Source organism: Nicotiana tomentosiformis, chromosome 6, assembly GCF_000390325.3.
Source record: "Nicotiana tomentosiformis chromosome 6, ASM39032v3, whole genome shotgun sequence".
NCBI classification, from domain to species: domain Eukaryota; kingdom Viridiplantae; phylum Streptophyta; class Magnoliopsida; order Solanales; family Solanaceae; genus Nicotiana; species Nicotiana tomentosiformis.
The window spans coordinates 94,379,259-94,402,566 of NC_090817.1; the positions used below are offsets into that span (position 1 = coordinate 94,379,259).

At 34.6% G+C, this 23,308-nt stretch overlaps 3 protein-coding genes across 3 annotated transcripts; 1 reads left to right on the forward strand and 2 right to left on the reverse strand.

The window, feature by feature from the left end:
• Positions 1–6,134: 6,134 nt before the first annotated feature.
• Positions 6,135–6,650, reverse strand: LOC138894435 (secreted RxLR effector protein 161-like). The gene has a single exon (XM_070179133.1). The coding sequence runs from the start codon at positions 6,648–6,650 to the stop codon at positions 6,135–6,137; it is 516 nt and encodes a 171-aa protein (XP_070035234.1).
• Positions 6,651–6,993: 343 nt separating this feature from the next.
• LOC138894436 (uncharacterized) lies at positions 6,994–9,333 on the reverse strand. The gene is made up of 7 exons (XM_070179134.1): positions 9,187–9,333; positions 8,889–9,024; positions 8,503–8,624; positions 8,370–8,395; positions 7,527–7,624; positions 7,381–7,439; positions 6,994–7,272 (listed from the first exon to the last, which is right to left on the reverse strand). Exons 1-7 carry the CDS (start codon positions 9,331–9,333, stop codon positions 6,994–6,996), a joined length of 867 nt encoding a protein of 288 aa, XP_070035235.1.
• Positions 9,334–15,861: 6,528 nt separating this feature from the next.
• Positions 15,862–18,037, forward strand: LOC104099225 (protein FAF-like, chloroplastic). Its single transcript, XM_009606148.4, has 2 exons — positions 15,862–16,013; positions 16,125–18,037. The coding sequence occupies exon 2, from the start codon at positions 16,161–16,163 to the stop codon at positions 17,670–17,672; it is 1,512 nt and encodes a 503-aa protein (XP_009604443.1). The 5' UTR covers positions 15,862–16,013; positions 16,125–16,160; the 3' UTR covers positions 17,673–18,037.
• Positions 18,038–23,308: the final 5,271 nt, after the last annotated feature.

Sequence of the window (23,308 nt, forward strand, 5' to 3'; positions counted from 1 at the left end):
CCTCTCCTAGGGATAACTTGCGAGTCCAGCCTCACATCCCCTTCCCTTTCCTGAGTCTCACCACTGAACTTATACTCCAAGTATTTTGTCTTGGTCCTACTCAGCTTGAAACCTTTAGACTCCAGAGTCTCCCTCCATACCTCTAACCTCGCGTTCACACTGCCTCGCGTTTCGCCAATCAATACAATATCATTTGTAAATAACATGTACCACGACGCCTCCCCTTGAATGTGGCACGTCAGAACGTCCATCGTCAGGGCAAACAAAAATGGGCTGAGTGCCGACTCCTGGTATAATCCCATCATGACTGAAAAATGGTCTGAGTCCCTTCCACCATCCTCACTCGGTTCTTTGCTCCATCATACATATCTTTAATCACTCTAATGTAGGCAATATGTACATCTCTAGCCTCCAAACACCTTCACAAAACCTCCCTCGGGACTTTATCGTACGCGTTTTCTAAGTCGATGAACACCATATGCAAGTCCCTCTTCTTCTCCCTATACTGCTCCATCAAACTCCTAACAAGGTGAATGGCCTTTGTAGTCGAGCGCCCCGACATAAACCCGAATTGATTTTTAGAAATAGACACACTCCTCCCCACACTTAGCTCCACCACGTTCTCCTACACTTTCATAGTATGGCTAAGCTGCTTGATACCCCGATAATTATTGCAATTTTGAATATCACCCTTGTTCTTGTATAAAGGAACCATCGTGCTCCACCTCCACTCCTCGGACATCTTTTTCGTTCTAAAAATGATATTAAATTACCTAGTGAGCCACTCTAAGCCCGTCTTGCCCCACTCTTCCAACAATAAAAGTATATATACTTTTTATAATAGTTTATATTTTTCGTGATGACCATACAATTTAATATGGTACTAGAAGTGCTGATTTCATCTCAGCACCACCCATTATGAGAATCTCTAACATGCTATGCTAGATTCTATCTTAAATTAACTATCCCATGATCATGGGCGGAGGAAGAGTATTAACTACCGGTTCAAATGAATTGTATTAAAATTTTTATTATATATGTATAAATATTTAATAACAAAACTACTAACTCAGACAGTTATAGATTCGGTGTCAATTCCGAACCTATAAACTATAAATTTCGGCTTCGCTTTTGCCCATGATAGTGAGACTAGTATGAAATGGAGTAGTCATAAATTTAACTGAAGATTTTCATGAGATCGAGAGATTAATTTGATCTCTCCTTCCATATTCCCATACCTCTCATTATCTCCATCGTTCACTTTAATTATATTGGTAGACGGCAATGCAGAATCTAAGGTTAGCTTAGGGCTCTTTGGTCTTGTACGTGTCGTATTTACATGCGTGTATATTAATTCTATTCCGACTTTTCATGGCCTTTTCAGATCTTTTCCTTTACTAGGCCATGTGTTTGTATGTATGTTCGCATAGCTGAACTCTTTTCTTCTACTTTTTATGGAAATTCCATTTGAAGGTCTCATCTAGTACAACGGAATGATAATTGAGAATCGAACGAATATTACTAATAAAAAAGAGTTCGTCACGCGGAAATATATTGTCGATCGACCTTCTCTTTTAAAGAATATTTGTTTAATTAGTGTGATTGTAATGAATAGAAAATCATGCTTAAAATTTAACGGGCAGTTAATAAGGTAAAAAAACGTGATGAAAGAATTGTTGAATTAAAGAAGGGTAATAGAGCGATAAGCATTACTTTGTTTGAATTTAAAGGATTCTACTATTATATAATCTCTCTCTCTATATATATATATAATGTTTGGTTATATATGAAACAAGTAATTTGCCTTTGGAGGATTTACTAAGTTTAAAGGTCTTACCATCCATATAATGTGATGTCAACAAATATTAGTTTCGAATATGTTCATACAACATGCTATATTTAAAGTACATATTCTAAGGAGAGCACTTAAAAAGAAAAGCAAAAAGCTAAGAAGGGAGCATTTGTATTGCACTTAAAAGTAAAAGTATAACTACCAATAAAATCCCAAAAGTAAAAGTAAAAGCATGACAGTAGAAAATTATTTACAGTGCCAGTCAATATAAGTTACTCCCTTCGTCTCATTTTAACCGTCACTTTAGTTCTTTTCACGCCCATTAAAAAAATAATAAATATAATATATAATTTACTAAGTTACCTTGTTAATTATTTTTTTAAAAATTGAACAATATTAAAAAGAATTACTTGTTCTTTAATATTAAAGGTATAGTTGGAAATAATTAATAAGTTAAGTCTTGAATTTCTAAAGTGATAATTATTTTTGGAATGATTTTATTGAGCTAAAAGATAGTTAAAATGGGATGGAAGAAATAAATTCTAAACAAAAATACATGAACATGATACCACGGAATAATAGTCTCCGAATAGATATCTATACAATAGCGTGTGAGTGAATATAATAAAATCTTAGTAGAATTTTATCCTCTACTGTTGGTTTGCGATCCAGGAAAATTGATACCTTCTTGTTTTATCTTTAGACAGATTCTAAAATTACCAGTTAACTTTCCAAATTGAGTGCACAAAATTCAAATACACTATTACAAAAGCAAAAGGCTACTAGTGTGAATGCTATTTGTGGAACAACATTTGTGTACCAAAGGAAAAACATATCTAAAAGCTATTGGTCATATTTTTATTATGCGATGCCTTTGCAATCGTGATTAGAAATGAAAGAAAAAGGATAAGGCTGAAATTAGGAGGATTCATTTTTTCTTCTTCATATTCTTTTGTTTATTAATTAATTTAAAATGTTAATACTTTCTTCTTCAGGGATGAAGGGCTGCTAATCGTACCTTTATGTTACCATAGATTCATTTTCTTTGTGGCATCACTGTGGAAGATATATATAATATAAATTATTGGTAAAGACGATGATAATACCGTACATATTTCCTGTCATTATTCTTTGATTTGATGTATGAATAAATATTCATTTACTGTTGTCTTATTTTTTTAATTAAAAATTATACCTTTCGAAATTAAGAACAAGATGCATCAATTAATTTATTATTTATTCGGGTTTGTTCCAATATAGGAAGCCTTTCAAATCAAACAAATGTCTTCATTAAAGGAAAATCATCCTAATCATTCAGCTTATGTCAATATAATTAACACATAGATAAACTTAGGACATACGCTGCACACACTTAACATTAGACTTCTGCAACACTTATCATGTAAATATGTTGAGGCTTAACGGCTAAACACTTAACTCTGTACAAAATTTGCTAGTCTTACAATCGTTTAATTAAAGAAACTTACCTTTTATTTGGTGGTTATTCTCCTATCACGTAACAGTAGTTCGAGTACTTCCCTTGAACTCACCTATTTGAACCATCGTATTCCAGTTATATGTGTCACTATTATAAAATATAACACGCAGTGGCGAAGCCTCTTCGTCAGAAAATTACACTGTTTAGCTCGGTAATTTTATAAAAAAATATGCATATATACTATATAATGACACCCATGTCTTCTTGGTGAGTTTATTTCTTTGTATTTTGACCCCTTAATGAAAATTCTGGCTCCGCCACTGATAACATGTATATTAAGTAATTGAATGTCAACCTTTATCTAACATTTCGTACTTAATTATACTCTCAGTACTACACTACTTCAATAATTAAAGTTAATATACAGATATATGTACACACATAAAAAGTATAGCATATACAATTACACTTATGTTACATTGAAGTAAATGTGGATATATGTGAAGCACGTCCGCAACGAATAAATGTGTCTTGCAAAGGCGAGATGCCAAGGGACAAGAAAAAAAAGCTTAGAACTAGTGGTACGTACTAAGGTGTAGGGCACATGAAGGAGCATGAGCTGATATGGTCTGATTTTTGTCTAATTAGTACTACCAATTATCATCATCTTTACATGCTAAATTACTCCTACATTGCTAGCTAGTAGTTAGGTTACAATAACTGCATGGAAGGAGACATCACTTATGCTTCTTCTTTTTTTGGTTCCCTATTTGGTGTTTAGTATCATTAGATCGGCCGAATAATTTGGATTTGCGCCAATCGATTAGTCCCATGTTGGAGGTAAAACGCTCCCGGCCAAAAGACAACTCTATATTCGGATCACAAATATGAAACTTCTACTTAAGAATAGAGGAATACTTACATTCATAATCCATAATTGTAGTGTCCGTGTTACCTTTTGTGGTAAAAATTTATCCTCAGCACTGTTTACTTTGAGAAAGAATTGAAACAAAATAAGGATCTGTTTCTCCATTTTTTCGGGTTTTATTTTTCAAAAATATGTTTGTCCATAAAATTTGTAATTTTTTGAAAAACTTTCGAAAATGAGTTTTTCAAAAACCAAAAAGTAGTTTTGACCATTTTATCAAAATTCTCAACAAAAACAAAATCTCACTCACAAAGCTGCAATATATTTTCAAGCGAAATGTATGTCCAAACACAATTTCAAATTCCAAATACTATTTTTCAACTTAATTCCAAATGATACTTTTTATCAAAAATTACAATTTTATGTCCAAACGCCTATTAAATATGCAAGAACTGGACAACCATTTGCCAATCAGTTTTCTCTCATCACTTTCGTATTCTTTTCTCCTAGTAAAGCAAAGCCAACGAAACATAAATAGTAATTAGAGTCACATGGTCAAGTTGCTTTGTAGCATTTGATTCAAAACTGAAATTATGGTTTTGGTTCTATCATTCTCACTAAGTTTTTCAATTAAGCGAAATAGTGAAGATTTTTAAATCTGTGTAGTCCAAACTAAAGAAAAATTATATAAAAATGGGTAGGTGATAATATGCTATATTTACATGTAATCGAATATGTTTTACGCCTACTTAGGGCTATTTTTAGGTGTTTTGAAGGTTGAAAGATGATCAATTGAGCTTAATTATTGAAGTTTGTTATGTAGGAAGCCAAGAGTGAAAAATAGAGGTGATTTGTGCAATAATGAAGCTAAAAGACAATTTGTGAAGAAAAGGAAAATCGAACCCATGCAGTGAAGTAACTTCGAAAAGCACAGAAAAATATAAAAAATTCAACTAGACGTTGTGCAAAGCATAGGTAAAGCACCAGTGCAAATTAACATGGGTTTTATCTTGAGGGGCAACTTAGTCATTCGGCTCAGAGACATGATATGAAGCTTCTAACCCTTATTTCAGCCACACGCTTGACCTGAGAAGGCAATGAACACCATTGTTGAAGCAAAGTTGAGCCCGAAAGATCCTTAAATTCATTCGAGAAGACGAATCGAAGAGTTTCTCTCTACTTTTCTATCTTTATTTCTATGAATATTGATTTGACAATGGTCTATGTATTTTTTGGTAGTATTATGAGTAGCTAAACCCGTCATCTAGGGTTTGATGGAATCAATTGTTGGATAAATTTTTGATTATGTATTGGTATAATTGAGCTGTTTTTACTCTCTAATTGTTCAACTATGTGCTTCTTATGGTTAATTGAAGGATCCTTGATTGATCGTATCTAGTTATCTTGTGTTGCTTGAGAGAGAATACTTGATTACATTGTTGTTGAACAATGCCAGTTTCGAGTAAGTTAAGAGATTAATTACTTGAATTTAAAAGCAGAATTAGAGATAACAAAGCTTTGGCATGATCTTTATGAGTTGTATGAATTGTCAGCTAGAGTAATTCGAGAGAATACTTCTAGTAAATTATCGTAATTGATTGAGAGATAATTGCGATAAACAAGAACTCGTTATCTTCAGAGAATGGTGCGGCGAGATTATAGCTAATGTGTTAGGAATTAATCCGGTAATTGGGGAAATCATAAACCCTAGCGTCTTATTATGCCCTTTCTAACCAATCACTGGGAGTCAACTTAGTGGGAGGAGTTGATTAGACCTAGTTCTAGTCTATTCATTTCAAAGTGATCCCTACTCAAAGCTCTAGGAAAAATATCAGCAATTTGATCTTCAGTTTTACAAAGATAATTGAGATATTCCCCTTTTCAACATTGTCTCTAAGAAAGTGATGTCTAATGTCAATGTTCTTGGTTCTCTTGTGCTGACATGGATGTTTAGCAATGTTTATGGCACTAGTGTTATCACAAAAAATGGGAACACAATCAACAAATATACTATAGTCCCTTAGTTGTTGTCTTATCTATAGTAACTGAGTACAGCAGGATGTTGCTGCCATATATTCAGCCTCAACTGTAGATAAGGCCACTGTATTTTGCTTCTTGATTCCCCAAGACACCAGACAATAACCTAGAAAATGAGTTGTTCCTGAAGTGCTTTTCCTCTCAACATGAAAACCTGCATAGTCATCATCAACATAACCAACTAGATCAAAGTTGTACCCTCTGGGATACCATAAACAGAGGTCAGGGGTCCCCTTGAGATATCTTAGTATTCTTTTGACAGCCTTCAGGTGAGATTCCTTGGGATTTGCCTGAAATCTTGCACATAATCCCATACTAAACACTATATCATGCATGCTTGCTGCGAGGTACAACATTGACCCAATCATTCCTCTATATAGCTTTTGTTCCACACTTTTTCCTTCTTCATCAAGGTCCAGCTTTGTTGCAATGGCAATGGGGGTATCAATAGACTTAGACGAGTCCATGTTGAACTTCCTCAGTAATTCTTTGATATATTTCTGCTGATGTATCATAGTTCCAATTGGTGTTTGCTTGATTTGCCCCCAGAAAGAAGTTCAATTCACCCATAATGCTCATTTCGAACTCATTTTCCATCATCTCAGCAAATTCCTTGCACATTGCTTCATTGGTGGCCCCAAAGATAATGTCATCCACATACACTTGCACAATCAGAATATTTTTTCATTTGCTCCTCAGAAATAGAGTGTTGTCCACCTTCCCTATTACAAAGTTGTTGGCTAAGAGAAATTTTGAGAACCTTTTATACCAAGCTCTTGGAGCCTGTTTTAGTCCATAAATAACTTTATCCAGTTTGAATATATAGCCATGAAATTCTTCACTTTCAAATCTAGGAGGTTATATGACAAACACTTCCTCCTTCAGGTACCTATTCAAAAAGGCACTCTTTATATCTATCTGGTATAAAGTGAACTCCATGTGGGCAGCAAAGGCTATCAACATTCTTATAGCCTCCATTCTAGCTACAAGTGCAAATGTCTCATCATAGGCAATGCCCTCCTCTTGATTGTATCCCTGAACCACCAGTCTGGACTTGTTCCTTGTAATATTTCCTTGTTCATCCAACTTGTTTTTGAACACCCATCTTGTACCTATGACAGTTCTATTCTTGGGTTTCTGTACCAGGTGTCAGACCTTGCTTCTCTCAAACTGATTTAGCTCCTCTTACATGGCTATGATCCAGTCTAGATCCTTTAGAGCTTCTTTGATGGTCTTAGGTTCAACCTGTGAGAGGAATGATGTGAGTGCACATAGATTTCTTAGAGAAAACCCGGTTTGCACCCCTGCATTTGGATCAGAGATGATATTCTCAAGAGGATGTGAGCATTGATTCTTTCATGGTCTGATCTCTATACCCAGAGAAGATTCACCTGAGGAGTGACCCAAAGGAGCAGGTTCAGTAGGTGTGGCTTTATTAGTCTGGTCAGCAGTTAGAGTAGTTTCTTCTTCTTCTTGTTCCTCATGATCACTATCAATTTTCTTATGGTTTTCAGATCCATCTTTATTAGATTTCTTTGTATCTCCATCACCAGTGAATCATATGGCATAATCTTCATCCTACAAACCTTTCTCAGCCAAATTATTAGATTTATCAAAAATAACATGAATATTTTCTTCCACTCACATAGTTCTTTTATTAAAAACCTTATAGGCCTTACTATGTGGACAGTAACTCAAGAAAATTCTCTCATCACTTCTGTCATCAAACTTACCTAGAACTTCTTTTCTATTATTATGCACAAAACATTTGTACCCAAAGGCTCTCAGGTGAGTGATGTTGGGTTTTCTTGATCGAAGTAATTCATAGGGAGTTTTCTCAAGAATGGGTCTGACCATGCATCTATTTAGCAGGTAGCAAGCATTATTGATTGTCTCAGCCTAGAAATTCTTATGCAGTCCACTGGCGATCAACATATTCCTCCTCATGTCTTATAAGGATCTATTCTTTCTTTCTACAACCCCATTTTGTTGTGGAGTTCTAGGTGCAGAGAAATTATGGTCAACGCCATGTGAGCCACAGAACTCAAGGAATTTTGAATTTTCAAATTCAGTTCTGTGGTCAGTTCTTATACTTAAAACATTACATCCCAGCTTTTATTAAATCATTGTTACAAATACACAGAAGACATCAAAGGTTTCATCTTTGGATCCCAAAAACAAAGTCCAGGTATACCTGGAAAAATTATCAACAATCACAAACACATACCTCTTACCTCCTCTGCTCCTTGTTCTCATTGGTCTACATAGGTCCATGTGAAGGAGTTCCAGAGGTTTAGAAATACTTACAAACTTCTCAAATTTAAAGGATGATCTAACATGTTTCCCTCTAATACATACATCACATACCTTGTCAGAGGTGAACTCAACTTTAGGTAGTCCAAGGACCAAGTCCTTTGCTGCCAACTTGTTGAGTTGAGAGAGACTGGCATATCCTAGTCTTTTATGCCATAGCAGTGGATCATCTTCCACTACACTCAAGCATGTGTGCTCAATCTAGAGAAGTGACATAATCGATATCTTGTAGACATTGTTATGTCTCTAGCCCTTTAACATAATTTTATCAGTATCAAGCTTAGTAATCGTGCAAATTTTGGAATTGAATTTTACCTCATTTCCTTTGTCACACATTTGAGAGATGCTAAGAAGATTGTATTTAAGACCTACCACATAATACATATCTTCTATAGCATGAGAGAGTGTTTTGCCAACCTTGACAATACCTATTATCTAACCCTTTTTTCCATTTTCAAATGACACACTCCCTCCTTGGAGGGCTGTCAGTGAGAGAAAGTTTTTCTTTTCTCCAACCATATGTCTTGAGCATCCACTGTCTAGATACAAGTCATGATTGTTTCCTCTCACCTTAGCCTGCACAAAAATTCACAAGTTAGTTTAGGGAACCCAGACAAGCTTGGGTCCTCTTTTGCTGGAAAAAGGATGAATCAAATCCTTTCTTGCCCAGAAGGGGAGAGGATTAGAAGCTATTTTTATGTTAACCTAAATCCACTTAGTATTGATAGGAGGATTAACCTTTGGCTCCTCTTCCTTCTTCACATTTTTAGCAATACCAAAGGTGTTTCCAAACTGAGCATGAATTAAGGCGGGACAAGTGTCTCTAAAGTATCCTACTCTTCCACAATGAGTGCACATGTTAGTATCAGAAATTCCTACATACATTGGGTCAAACTTAGGGACGGGTTTTCAGTAGCCAATTCCAGATTTGTTAGGGCTACAGTTTTCATCCATTCAATTCAAGGTATCAGAAGATCTATGCCATTTGTTTAGTCTAGAGAGTTCATAATTAGCCTTTTCTAGGTTTTCATCTAGGACTTTATTTCTATATTTAGCATCACAACGATTATCATTAGCAATTTTTAATTCCTATTCAAGCTTATACTGCAGATCACTCATTTTTCTTTTGCCAAGTATATCAGGAGACTTCTCATTCTCAGAAGTAAGCTCAAGAACTTGGTTCTTAAGGTCTTTGACATGTTTCTCTAAACTAGCTTTGTTAGATTCAAGCTCATTGATATCAAGTTTGACACAAGAAAGGTTGCTTATTAGCTAATCATTTCCAGTACTCATTTTATCAATTTTATTCATTAAGGTCACAATTATGGCCATCAGTTATTGTTTGGACATAACATGAATATTCTCTTTCCGGTCAAATATACTTACCTTGTTTGCTTCATCTTCAGTTTCTCAATCACTCATGGCCATTATTCCTATCACTTTTTCCTCTGTTTTGGATTCTTCAATCGCTATCAAGGCCACTTTGATATTTTTATTTCTAAAGTCAATTTCCAAGGTTCGCCATAAATCATGAGTAGAGATACAAGAGGATGCTCTAAGGAAAGTGTTTCTAGACAGGCTTCTCTAGAGCAAGTCCTTTGCTTTAGCATTTTTGTGAACTCGCTGACGATCTTCCTTATCGTATTCCTCTTCTCGTTTGTTGCACTTCTTACCTTCACTATCCAATTTGGTTGGTAGAATTGGTCCGTGACTGACAATTACCCATAGGTCAAAGTCAGTGGCCTGAAGAAATATTTCCATATGTAGCTTCCATTCATCATAGTGGTGTTCATCAAACAAAGGAGGTCTTCCAATGTGCATTCCAAGCTGTACTAGGGGTTTTGTCTTCACAACTTGGTGTTCCTTAATCACAGCATAGAGACTTATAGCCTCATCCTCCTTTTCTTACTCTTGATCACTTCCAGTGTCCTCATATGCTGCCAAGAATGCATGCTTCACTGCTTCAGTAAATCCTTTGTCTATGATTTTTCCTTTGTTGGAACCTTTTTCTCTCATCTTCTTATATTTCTCTTTTTCAGCTCGTTCTTTCCTTCACTCAATTGCTGACATTGGGCAGTCCTTGACCATGTGATCTAGCTTTCCACACTTGTAGCACCCATCATAGTTGGCTTTGTCATTCTACTTGAGCTTACTATCGGTCTCTCTCTTGGATGCACTTGTGTAATTCTTCATGAACCTCTTGAACTTGGCAAACATTGCTAGATTAGGATCATCATAGTCAAATTTATCATCCTCAGATGCTTTAAGAACCAAGGCCTTATCCTTCTTTGGTTCTTCCTTGTACAATTCTATCTTTCTAATTTCATGAGTTTTTAAGTCTCCAACCAACTCATTAAGTGAAATTTTGTCCAATTCCTTGGCTTCCTGGATTGCAGTGACTTTTGATTCCCATGAAGCTGGAAGGATTCTTAGAACTTTGCTGACCAACTCTTCTAAGGTAAACATCTTTCCAAGTGATTTCAGTTCATTGGTTATTATAGTGAACCTAGTCATCATATCCTCGATGGGCTCAGACTCCTTCATGGAGAAAAGCTCATAGTTTCTCATCAGTAGTTCAATCCTTGATCTTTTTACTTGGTTTGTTCCTTCATGAGTAGTTTGGAGTGCATCCCATATCTGCTTCGCATTAGAGCACACATAAATTCTATTGTACTCATCAGAACCAAGTCCACATATAAAGATTTTTTTAGCCTTTGCATTCTTCTCTATCATTCTAAAATCTGCTGCCACAAATTCAGAGGGGTCCTTAGGAACTGTTTCATTTTGTGCATTTTGTTTAGTAGGAATCAAAGGACCTTGGTTCACTATGGTCCATAGTTCATAGTCTTCAGCTGTTAGGAAGACTTCCATTCTTGTTTTCCACCAACTGTAATATTTTCCATTGAACAGGGGTGTCATGATAGTTGATTGTCCTTCATTAATTCCTGGTGGAGCACTCATCTTGCTTCCAAGATCTCTCTAGGTGTTAGTCGTGTAAATGAGAGAACCCGCTCTGATATCAATTGTTAGTTTGAGTGCCTGTATGAATTACTAAAGAACTTGATTCTTTACCATGTTCCTTAAGCGTAAAGTAAACAAGCAATAAAATGAACACATCGATTTTTACGTGGAAAATCACCCGGCTCAAAAGGTACAAAAACCACGACCTACCACGTAGGATTTTCAGCTCCAACTCCACTAAAAAACTGAGCTAAAATGTATCAATTACAGGACTCATTGATACAACTCATTGTAAAGCAAAATACTACCTCCAACTCATTGATTATTTTTGACACTTGATTACAACTCAATTACCTAAAACACATTTACTAGACTGACTCGGGAAGAATATAATGCAAGTACTCAACACAAGTAAACAACTTATGACTATTTAGTTGGTGTGCAAAAGGATAGTTTAGAAGTCCAAAATCAATCCTATTTAAACACGACTTGAGATCTTCTATGAGTCCTATTCAAAATCATCTTCCCCTTTGATAGGACTCCTACTGTTCCAAGGATTCCACACGCTTTGGGACTTTGGTTTCTGACTGAATTATCCATATCTGTTTGAACAACGACCTTTATCACTTATAGTAGCCATCGTCCACCAAACTCGGACCTGGTAACTTTGAGATAATGTTACTATCTTCTACAGAGGAGCAGGTTCTTCAGAACAGTTAAGCATCTACGTTGAGGACTTGGTTCTTTGAACATTTAGTCATACTTTGTTAATCCTCAAAACTTCAATATTCAACAAAAACTATGCGGGTTTGGCCCAAAGCGAACAATATCGCACCATGTTAAGAGTATCTTTGGTCCGTTTTAGCCTAACAAACTAGTATCAGAGCCAAGGTTTGGCGGGACGAGTATGGAGATAAAAAAGTGATGGTGCGGGGCGGCGCGCATATAAGAAGAAGCTAGTTGCGGGCTTCGGTTACCATAATACTCTAACAATGTGGGTGGCATACTGTGAATCTCGGAAATTGACCCGTGGATCGTGGCAATGGGCCTCATGGAACTTAGTTCGAGGAAGTGACATGTGAATTGTCCCACATTGGTAGCCGAAAAGATTGGGAGCCTACATATAAGGTGCAGGGATCTCTTAGTTGTGTGAGGCCTTTCGGGAAAAATCGTGCGGGCTTGGCCCAAAGCGGACAATATCACACCATGTTAAAAGTATATTTGGGCCGTTTTAGCCTAACACTCCCTTTATATTTCTATTAGTACTAGTTTCTCGATACGTGTGTTACGTGTATGCCAAGTTATATAGTATACAATTTTGTAAAATAATATCTTGGTCTTTTCTATCGTGACTGAACCTGATGGTGAAGTGCTCAAAATGTGAAAATGTATTTAATAGATAGATCAATTGAAAGCATGCAAAAAGAGATTGGTACAAATATGTCCAACACATTCAGAACTTAATCATTTCACCTATTTTACCTCTCTTCATCCCTTAGTATAAGAGCTCACCCCTTTTACTATAACCCATAAGTTTAATGATAACCAAGCAAAAATTGGTTTAACTGGCCAGTACCTTACTGAAAAAGATAATATATCTTAACTTATGTTGGCAACAGTAAGCGAATACAAAATTGAAGTGGTACAACAACAACAATATTAGACAAAAATATGCAATTGAATGAGTATTAATTAATTTTTGAACTCGATGAGAACGACATGTTTTCATAATATATACTCCCCAAACAAGACAAATAATCCAAGTCAATGAGGAATCTATATACCCCCATATAAGACAAATATTCCGAGTCAATGAGGAACTTACTTAATTACAAAAAAAAAAAAAAAAAATGTCCTATCATCAAATTTAGACAGTGTGAAATTTAAACGTAAAAAATGAGAATATTTTATGCTTTTCCAACCGACTCCCAATTTTTTTTTTAAAAAGAAAACAATTTACTCTGTCAAAGTTTGAGAGTTAACATGTATAAGCTGAAACAGTTTTATTGTAGTTTCAATTAAATCGCTATCTACCGAAAAAGTTTTTATTCTCAATGCTCTAATTCGAAATCTCTTATTCAAAGGAGAATTTCTACTATCCTACCGCACCACGATAAAAAAACACAAGTTACTACCTAAGTTATGAGTTCTTAAAAAATCCTATATTCAAAAGTTTTGCCAATGAAAAATGGCAACATAAAAAAAAATTTTATATGAAATCCAACTCAAATTTCTTCAATAAGTAAATCGGCAAAGGTCCAAATATACTCTTGTACTTTCGAAAATTGTCTAAGAATACCTCTCGTTATACTATTGGGTTATCTATACCTCTGCAGTCATACTTTGGGTTCAAATATACCCCTCATTTGTAAAAACTGGAAAAAAAATATTTTCGTTTCTTTCAGTTTTTAGTAAAAAAAAATTCAATTTTTTCCAGTTTTTAGAAAAAATAATTACTTTTCGGGTACCAAATAATGAGTCTTTTTAATTAATTAGTAAATATTTAGAATTGGCCAACAAGACGATGACACGTGTCCCTCCGTTTAAATGAGGGGTATATTTGAACTCAAAGTATGACTGTAGGGGTATAAATAACTCAATAGTATAATGAGGGGTATTCTTAGACCATTTTCGAAAGTACAGGAGTATGTTTGGGCAAAGGGTATAAATAACTCAATAGTATAACGAGAGGTATTCTTAGACCATTTTCAAAAGTACAGAGATATATTTGGACCTTTGCCGTAAGTAAATTGGCAGGCTTCCCTTACGTATAATAACAAAATCTACTCTATCACATGGCCAACACTAACAAAAAAAATATTATAGTCTGATCAATTATATAGCAAAACTCCTTTGAATTCTAATTTATTTTTATTTTGGAACCCTAGTCAACTTAACAACAAAAAGACTATAATTTTTATAATTAGAATGCTACATTTTTTATAAGATCCTCCTCAATTGTGTTCTGTATCATCTTTTGTTATGAAAAACTTGAAATGACTTGACTTGATTAACTTAAATTAAATAACATTTTAGTGTTATTTCATACAACATGATTAAAACTAAAAAATTGAAAGACAACACAAGAAAGCGTTTTTATACATAACTATTCTTGTATTAGGAAAAAAATATTTAAAGAGGTATTGATCAAATAATAAATATTTTTCTCTAAACAATATTGTGAATGTATTCAAATATATTTACAAAGGTGTTAAATTACTGTGTTTATTCTCTAATGTTCTGATTAAATGCTCAAAATAACTATATAAGGGGGTTTAAATACTATGCTAAAGTTTATTATATTAGTCAGAGTGCGTAAATGGCATATGATGGTAAACTAAACAATACTAAGACTAAAAATTAAACTATAGACAATAGCATAAACAAATTGAGCAAATAAAGACATACTCATTATTTTGAGCCACGAAACATTGCAGAAACAATAATTGAAAGAATGAACAAACCTTAAATGAGCGATAAATTGTCTTTAAATTTGATGTAAAGAATCTCTTTGGCCCTCACGACGAACTGATCCCAAAATTCAATAGCAATCTTTCCACTAACATAATAGAGACATGGATAGAGAAACTCAAAAATAGTAGTGTTTGGACTGTTTTTAAACGTAAGTAACTTCTTCAAAACAGGTGTAGGGAACGTTTTCATATTATATAAAAACCGTTTGGCTTCTCTTTGTAGGTATTAGAATCTTTTTATATTATTATATAGGGTAATTAGGTTTTTGGGTATTTGCTAATTGCTCAAAGAATCTAAGACAGTTACGTGATATGTGTTAAATGAAAGATTAGAAACTTTTTTTCTTATCAGAAACGGTGGCAACTCTTCAAAACAGCCATGTATTGGATTCTGTTCCTAGGCTTTTTTTTAATATTTAATAAAATAAGTTAATAAGAAGGATATTTTAATAATTTAACTTTTAAGTTAGGGAATTTATTTTTTTAACTTTTAACTTTTAAGTAATCGTTTGGTAGGGTGTATAAGAATAATATTGAATAAGTTGTATTAATAATGGTGAAATTATTTCTTATTGACCGTTTGATTGGTGTATTAAGGGTTTGAAAAGGCAGTTATGTCCTTATACATGCTTCTTCATGTATTAAAAATCATAGTATTGCTAATGTCATAGTTTGCTATGTGTAAAATAGTAATGAATATAGTGTATAACTAATAACAAGTAGTATTAGTTATTTACAAAACAATGGATTATATATCATTTTCCCTAATACATAATTACAAACGGCCCCTAATAATGTAATATTTCTACCATATCACTTTAATAACTTAAATCTTCCTGGAAAAACAAAACTACTCCACTAGTTAACAGTGTAAAAAAAGTAAAGGCAAAAATGAGTATTTTTGCATGGTGGGTTTAGAGGCGGGTCCCTTGCACATTGTTCCATAGCCTTTCTGGACTCTTATAAAGACCCTGACACCCCCATTCCTTGTAATTCCTATCATAGCAAAAACAACATATATTGCATTACCATAATATCCTCATCTTCATTATCTTTTTTCAGTTCCTCTCTTAGCTTTCAACTATCATCCACTGAGTACTCTCCTCATTTGGATGTTGTTGTTTGCTTAAGGTAATCAAACACATATGTCTCTTGGAACTTGAAATTTTGTTAGTTAAGCATATAGTATATGACTTGTTTTCTAATTCATTTCTCAATAAATTGGCTATAACTTTTGTGCAGAAGGAAAACACTCCTATTTATTTTTATCATCTCAAGATGTCAGCAGCAACAATGAGCATCAAGAACTTCAACTCAACTTTGAAGATGGAAGATAAGGGTATACCACTACCCCCACCACTACCCCCATTATCTAAGGCAGGCAAAGCAAAACAACAAGGCATAATGTCCATTCTTGGATCAGACAACAACAAAGCAGCTGCAGTAGTTTCCATTAGAAGAACTCTTTCAGCTGATATGTCATCCAAAAAATGGCTTTCACAAAATGGATTCTTCTCCCCTATGAAGAAAATTGCCTCCTCGGAAGAGCTTGCTAATCTTGGACAAGATGATGTTTGGAAATCAATCCAAAATAGTAGTAAGAAAGCAGAGCCAATTACATCAGTTGATGTTTGGAGCTCTATTTTAACTCAAAAGAAAGATGACTCATCAGCCACAGTTCCACCTCCTTATATTCACCCTCTCTTAAAAAAATCCAGCTCTTTGACTGAGAAAAGTCTTGAAATTTGTACTGAAAGTCTTGGATCAGAGACTGGCTCTGAAATTAACCTTTCCTCTTACCCACCCTCTGAGTCTGATGATGACAAAGACGATCATCAACAACAACAAGAATTCATCTCTCACTCATTTGAGGAATTTCCAGTTGTTAAGTACAATCATAACAAAAGATCATCATCTACTCCTAAGTCATTCCCTCCTCCTATTTCTTCCTTGGCTGCAGAGGATAAACCCTCTGTTCACATGCAATCTCACAGGCAAAATGGTAGATTGATTCTTGAAGCTGTTTCAGTTCCTTCCCAGAATCTTTTCCGTACCCAACGCGTTGATGGCCGCCTTCTTCTCACCTTAATCAGCACTAATCCTACTTCAGAAACAGAGGATAATCAAGAAGTTGCAGAGTTTGAGAAAGTGTTCGACGAAATGCAAGAAGTTGAATATAATGAACCACCTCAGTTAGACTATGATGGTGATGATGGTGATGAAGAAGAAGATGAATATGAAGAGGAGGATGAAGATGAAGAGGAAGAGGAGGTGGAGGAGAAAGAAAATGGGACAAAAGGGATGCAAATTGTGTTGGAACAAAAACCAAGATTGTCAAATGGTAGGATGAATGTGAACACATCAACATTGATGATGAAACAACTAATGGGACTAGAGAAAAAGAATCATCATCTAAAATGGTCAAACAAAGAGAATGAAATAACCCAAGTTCCTCATTCACTTCCACCAATTTCTCAGCTGATTACATCATCACCAAATCCACCTTCAGCAGCAGCTTCTTTCAATGCCTATGAGTATTTCTGGAGGAAGAATCCCACTATTGTTAACAACTACAATGATGACAAGCAGGTTGTTGTTTCAGCCCCCAATAGTACTACTCCCAATGCCAACGGTACTACTACAAAGATAACATCTTATGAGCAGAAAGATTTGGTGCTAATCAGAGGAAACAAAGGAAATATCAATAACTTGGTGCCTTTGTTGAAAGGATGCAAAGAACCAAGGAGATCTCTTCTCATTTGGGAGCCTCACTGCATTGCCACCTCCTAATAATCATCATCACTTGTCTAATCCCAGTGTTAATTAATTAGATCATAATATGTAATCACATAAGTATAATATCATAATAATAATAATAATAAATGGAGTAATGTATCATTTAGAAATATAATTTTTCCTCTCTTTGTTAGTACGTCTAGTTTTTACTCTTTTTGTCAAAAAAGAGTTTCCTGTAGCCAAATAAACAAAGAGAGAGGGAGAGAGATAAATTATCAATGTCTTTGATTTTAGTGGATTGAACAAGGAAAACATATAGAAGATTTTTAGTTGTTTTCGAAACCATTATCAAGCCTCTGTTGTGTGTTTTAGTTTATGATGATATTATAAAAAATAGAGAGCTACTTTGCTAGACAAAACTCTTAATTATGAGCCAAGTTTGACTTGGTGTGTGTTATGTCTGTCTGTCTCAGCATCAAATTGGAATTCTCCTTTTCTTCCTCTTTTTTTTTTCTTCCTTTTGTCCTTAGCTTTTTGTCATTCCAATCAGAGGTGAAGGAATTGAGTGCCTATGCTTTATAACTATAGGTGGAGAATAAGCAATCCAGGTTTCCCTTGGGAAATTTCAGAAGCTCATGATTGTGTAATATATCTCTAAGGTTTTATGAACTGCTTCACAATTTACATGTAATTATATATTATAGAAATATTTTTGAAACATTAGTTCCAATAGTTCGGGTGTTACTTTTATAATTTATTGACTCTGATTTTACAGATGGCCCTTCCCCCACTTTTGGCGGTGCAATCTTCTTCCTATTCAAGTGCATACAGCTCCCACTGATCAGTGGCGGATCTAGGATTTTAAGTTTACGAATGCTTAACTTTTTTGACGTATAGTTACTATCAATCACATAGTATAAGTGCACAACTATTTAAACATGACGGCACAAAAAAAAAGGTAATAGAAAGACTCATATTGATATAATATGGACGGGTGTAACGAAAAATGCAACTGGCGAAAAGTGGTGTAATGACCCAAAATATCATCTTTAAATTTAATGATTAATTATGTGATCTAAGCACTATTTACCATTACTCGACTTGCGTGTGCAGTCCGTAAAATTTTTCCGGAAAGTTTTCGGGTGAAAAATGGATAAAAATGTGAATTAGATGTTTAAAGAACAACTGAGTTGACTTTGGTCAACATTTTGAGCAAACGGACTCGGATCAGTATTTTGACAGTTCCAGTAGGTCTGTATCGTGAATTGGGACTTGGGCGTATACCCGGAATCAAATAGTGACCGGATGTCGAATTATGTGCAAATGACCCCGAAATAGAATTTTGATGATTGCAACAGCTCTGTATGGTAATTTTGGACGTAGGAGCATGATCGAAATTTTATTTGGAAGTCCGTAGTGGAATTAGGCTTGAAATGTCGAAAGTTAAATTTTTGGGAAATTTGACCGAGGGGTTGACTTTTTGATATCGGGGTCGAAATCTGATTCTGAAAATTTTCATAACTCCGTTATATCATTTATGACTTGCGTACAAAATTTGAGGTCAATCGGACTTGATTTGATAGGTTCCGGTGTTGTTTATAGAAATTGAAAGTTTCAAAGTTTATTAGGCTTGAATCTATGTGTGATTCGTGATTTTAGCGTTGTTTGATGTGATTTGAGGTTTCAAATAAGTTCATATGATATTTTAGGACTTGTTGGTGTATTGGGTTGAGGTCCCGAGGGTCTCGGGTGAGTTTCGGATGGTTAACGGATCAAAAATGGGACTTAAACAGCTGCTGCAAAAGCTGCTGCAAATTTTCTTCTGCTGTGCAATCGAGCCCCCAGAAATCGAGCCAAGGATCGAAGGCAATCTCGAAGGCCAGTGATCGAAGGCCCAGGATCGAGGGCTATGACCAAGGCCAGTGATCGAAGGCCATAAAGATCGAAGTCATGATCGATAGCCAGGATTGATGGCTATGATCGAGCCCCGGTGTCGAGGACCATGATCGGACTCCCCTTAATCGGACCCCCCATGATCGGACTCCTATGATCAAGGTCCAGGATCGGACCCCATGATCGAGGTCACCCTGGACAGATCTGTAAGTTATAAAATCAGGGGGGCTTCGTCCCATTCGTCATTTTTAACAACTTGGAGCTTGAGTAGAGGCGATTTTTGATATATCTTCAAGGAAAAATATTTGGGTAAGTGTTCTTAACTCAATCTTGATTAGATTACCCGAATCCATCACTGTTTTTAACATTTAATTGGTGATTTAAGTTGGAAAAATTTGAAAACCCTCTTGGATAGATTTGTAGATTTGAGGGTCGAATCGTTATTGGAATTTAGTCATTTTGGTATGGTTAGACTCGTGGTTGAATGGGCGTTCATATTTCGTAACTTTCGCCGGATTCCGAGATGTGGGCCACACGGGCAAAGTTTGAGCTAATTTCGGATTTTATTGAAAAAAATATAATATTTTCATATGAAATTGATTTCTATAATTTTTGTTGACTGTATCGAATTAATTATGACTAGATACGAGTCGATCGGAGTCGGAAAATCGAGAAAAAAGTATAATACTTGATTAAATTGGAGCAAGTTGAGGTAAGTGACTTGTCTAACCTTGTGTGGGGAAAATTTATTAATGTGATTATTGAAATGTGTTGAAAGTCGTGTACACGATGTGACGAGTGTGTACACGGGCTAAATGTGAAAGATTATATTTTTAAATTGTGTAGATCATTGTTGCGCATTTATTAAATTATTTTATCTTTTTATATTCTTCATCATTGATCTGTGATATATATTTTAAATTTGTTTGACCTTTTCCTGCTAATTGTTTTACCTGTTTAATTGAAACTTGGTTTCTTTTATACTGTGCATTATTTGAAGGTTGATTTTCTTTAAATTAAATATTATTAATATGGAGTATTTGACATTTTTAAATTTGATATTGAAGCAACGTATTAAAATTTTGAAATATTATTTTCCTGAATTATTTATTTTTGAATATTTTCATAAGATTTTTTTTTGGTACTAATTGTGATGGAGTCGTGAGCTCTTTATTGTGGAAATACTATTATTGTTGGATTATTCTGGCATGATCCGTGAGCTCTTTATTATTGCAAAATATTGTTGTTGATTTATTGTGAAAAATTGAAATATTGGGCACTTGAGGTGTAAATTGTGATATATTGTGATATTAATTTGCATGCGGTGGTATAAGGTTTGGGTATTGAAATGTCGGTGAGATAAGGGTGGCTTGATACGCGTGGCTAGTAGGGGTGACTACTAGAAGTCATGCGGTGTGATAAGGGTGGCTAAAACGCGGGATGCTATTTCGGAAAAAATATTTTCTTTAAATAAATCGTGAAGGCTCCCGCGGTGGTATAAGAAAATGAGATATTGTGAAATTATTTATAATTTTTGACTAAGAGGCGGTACCTCGGTAGTGCCCTTGTTGATATTGATTTATGGCCATAGTTGCCTTCGATTAATTGTTGTGATTTTCACAAAGTTGAAGAAAATTCTGTTTTGATTCCACGAGATATTATTTGTAATTATTTGGTGTCATTAAATGTGACATACTATTTGATTCATTTCCAATGTCATTTTATTTTACTATATTGATCAACATTTTACCATGTCATTATTATATTCCAGTAGGGCCTCACCTGACCTCGTCACTACTCTACCGAGGTTAGGCTTGGCACTTACTGGGTACCGCTGTAGTGTACTCATACTACGCTTCTGCACATCTTTTTGTGCAGATCCAGGTACATTTTACCAGCCTAGACGTTAGTGAGTTACCTCCGCACGGAGACTTCGAGGTATATCTGCCAGCGTCCGCAGACTCCGGAGCCCCCTTCTATCATTTTATGTTGCTTTCTTATATTTTATTTAGACCTTGACATATAGAGATATTGAGAATAAATTCTTAGAAGCTTGTGATTTATTTCTACCGGGTTTTGGGAGTTGAAATTATTTGAATTGTAGTTTATTTATTTCATATATTTATTATTATTCCGCATTGATAGGCTTACCTAGTCTTAGAGACTAGGTGCCATCACGACATCCTACGGAGAGAATTTGGGGTCGTGACAAGTGACGGAGCCAGAATTTTTATTAAGGGGTGTCAAAATATATAAAAGTAAACAAATCAGAAAATTAATAGGAGTCAACACATAATATATATACATATAAATATATTTTTTACCTACATATACAATATATTTTTCCCACGAATGAATGTTATTTGACACCCTTCTTATAAAGTGGCTCTAGAAATTTTTTTCGATGAATTTTGCCACTCTAGAAAAACTGTTACTAGTTTATAAAAGGGGTCGAACTTGGAGTTTCCTCCTTTTTTTGCTATGCTATAGAGAATTATTAGGTAAAATAGAAAAATAAAAAAGGAAAGGTAAAGCAAAATTCAAGGAATAAGTAGTCTGAAAAATAAATAAAGCAGTAGTATTTTGTATTAAAAAGTAGGTACTGGATAAAATAAAAAAGGACCTAGTAAAAGGAAGCAAGTATAAGATGAACTTGTCACAAGTGTGTTCGAATTCCCGACCACTCACTTCTTTAAAGCCGCAACTGCCTTTCATTTACCAAAGCACACATCAGCTTTTTTATTTACTGGGTGCTTTCTCCCCTTTTATATCAAATACCTTAAATTTCCTATATAATTATACTTATCCTGTTAAGGTTAATGGGTGCTGAAATATCCAAATTTAGTATGTAGATCCGCCCATCAAGTTGTAAACACAATCAACACACAAATAAGTTATATAAAATAAATGACCATGTAATAGTTTTTACTAAAATAAGTTATATAAAATAAATCCTTTAGGTGATTTGATTATTTAGATATTTTTATATTGATACTGCAAAAAACTTAAACTCGCTATATAAAAAATGATTAATTGGTATGCAAAATAAAGTAAAAAACTTGCTACAACTAATTAGTAGAACAATATTAATTAACCACTGTCATTCTATAACTTAATTTCCTTTTACTAAACCAATCTCTCTCCGCTATCTTGTCCCCGCCATCACGCTCAAGTTGTATACACTCTGTTTTCGAACACTTCAGCATCACAAACCTTTGGTATGAGAAGTACAGGCAGCATATTTTTCTACTTGCGTAGTGGATGAAATATACATCACACAAACATACAAACAAGAGTCAGTACAGAAAAGAAAAGAAAAGAAAAAAAGGGGTGGGGTTGAGCATTCCCTTATGTATGTGATAATTATCAGATTCATAATGTTACTATATAAAGACAGATTCAGAATTTTGAGTTTATAAGTTATGAACTTTAGAAAAAATATTTGAATTAATTATTTTTTATATATAATAAATTTTCTAACACAAATATAAGAACTCGACCCAAATATATATATTCTAGTGGATACATAATTGTCCATTTCTATTCTTGTTCACAATGGGGACTACTTGAGAGATTCTCATATTAAACTAGTCTAAAAAACTTTACTAACTTGTTCCATCTTTAGTGATGGTATTTTCTTAGATTCCGACTCCCTCACCTTTTCGAAATACATTTCAAAATGCATGTTAAACTTTTGTATTTTCAAAATTTAAACTTATTCCATCTAAGAATTATTCTGACTGAGCCCAAGAAGTGATGTGGAGAGCTGTGTTATAAAGCTGGAATTGATAGTGGAC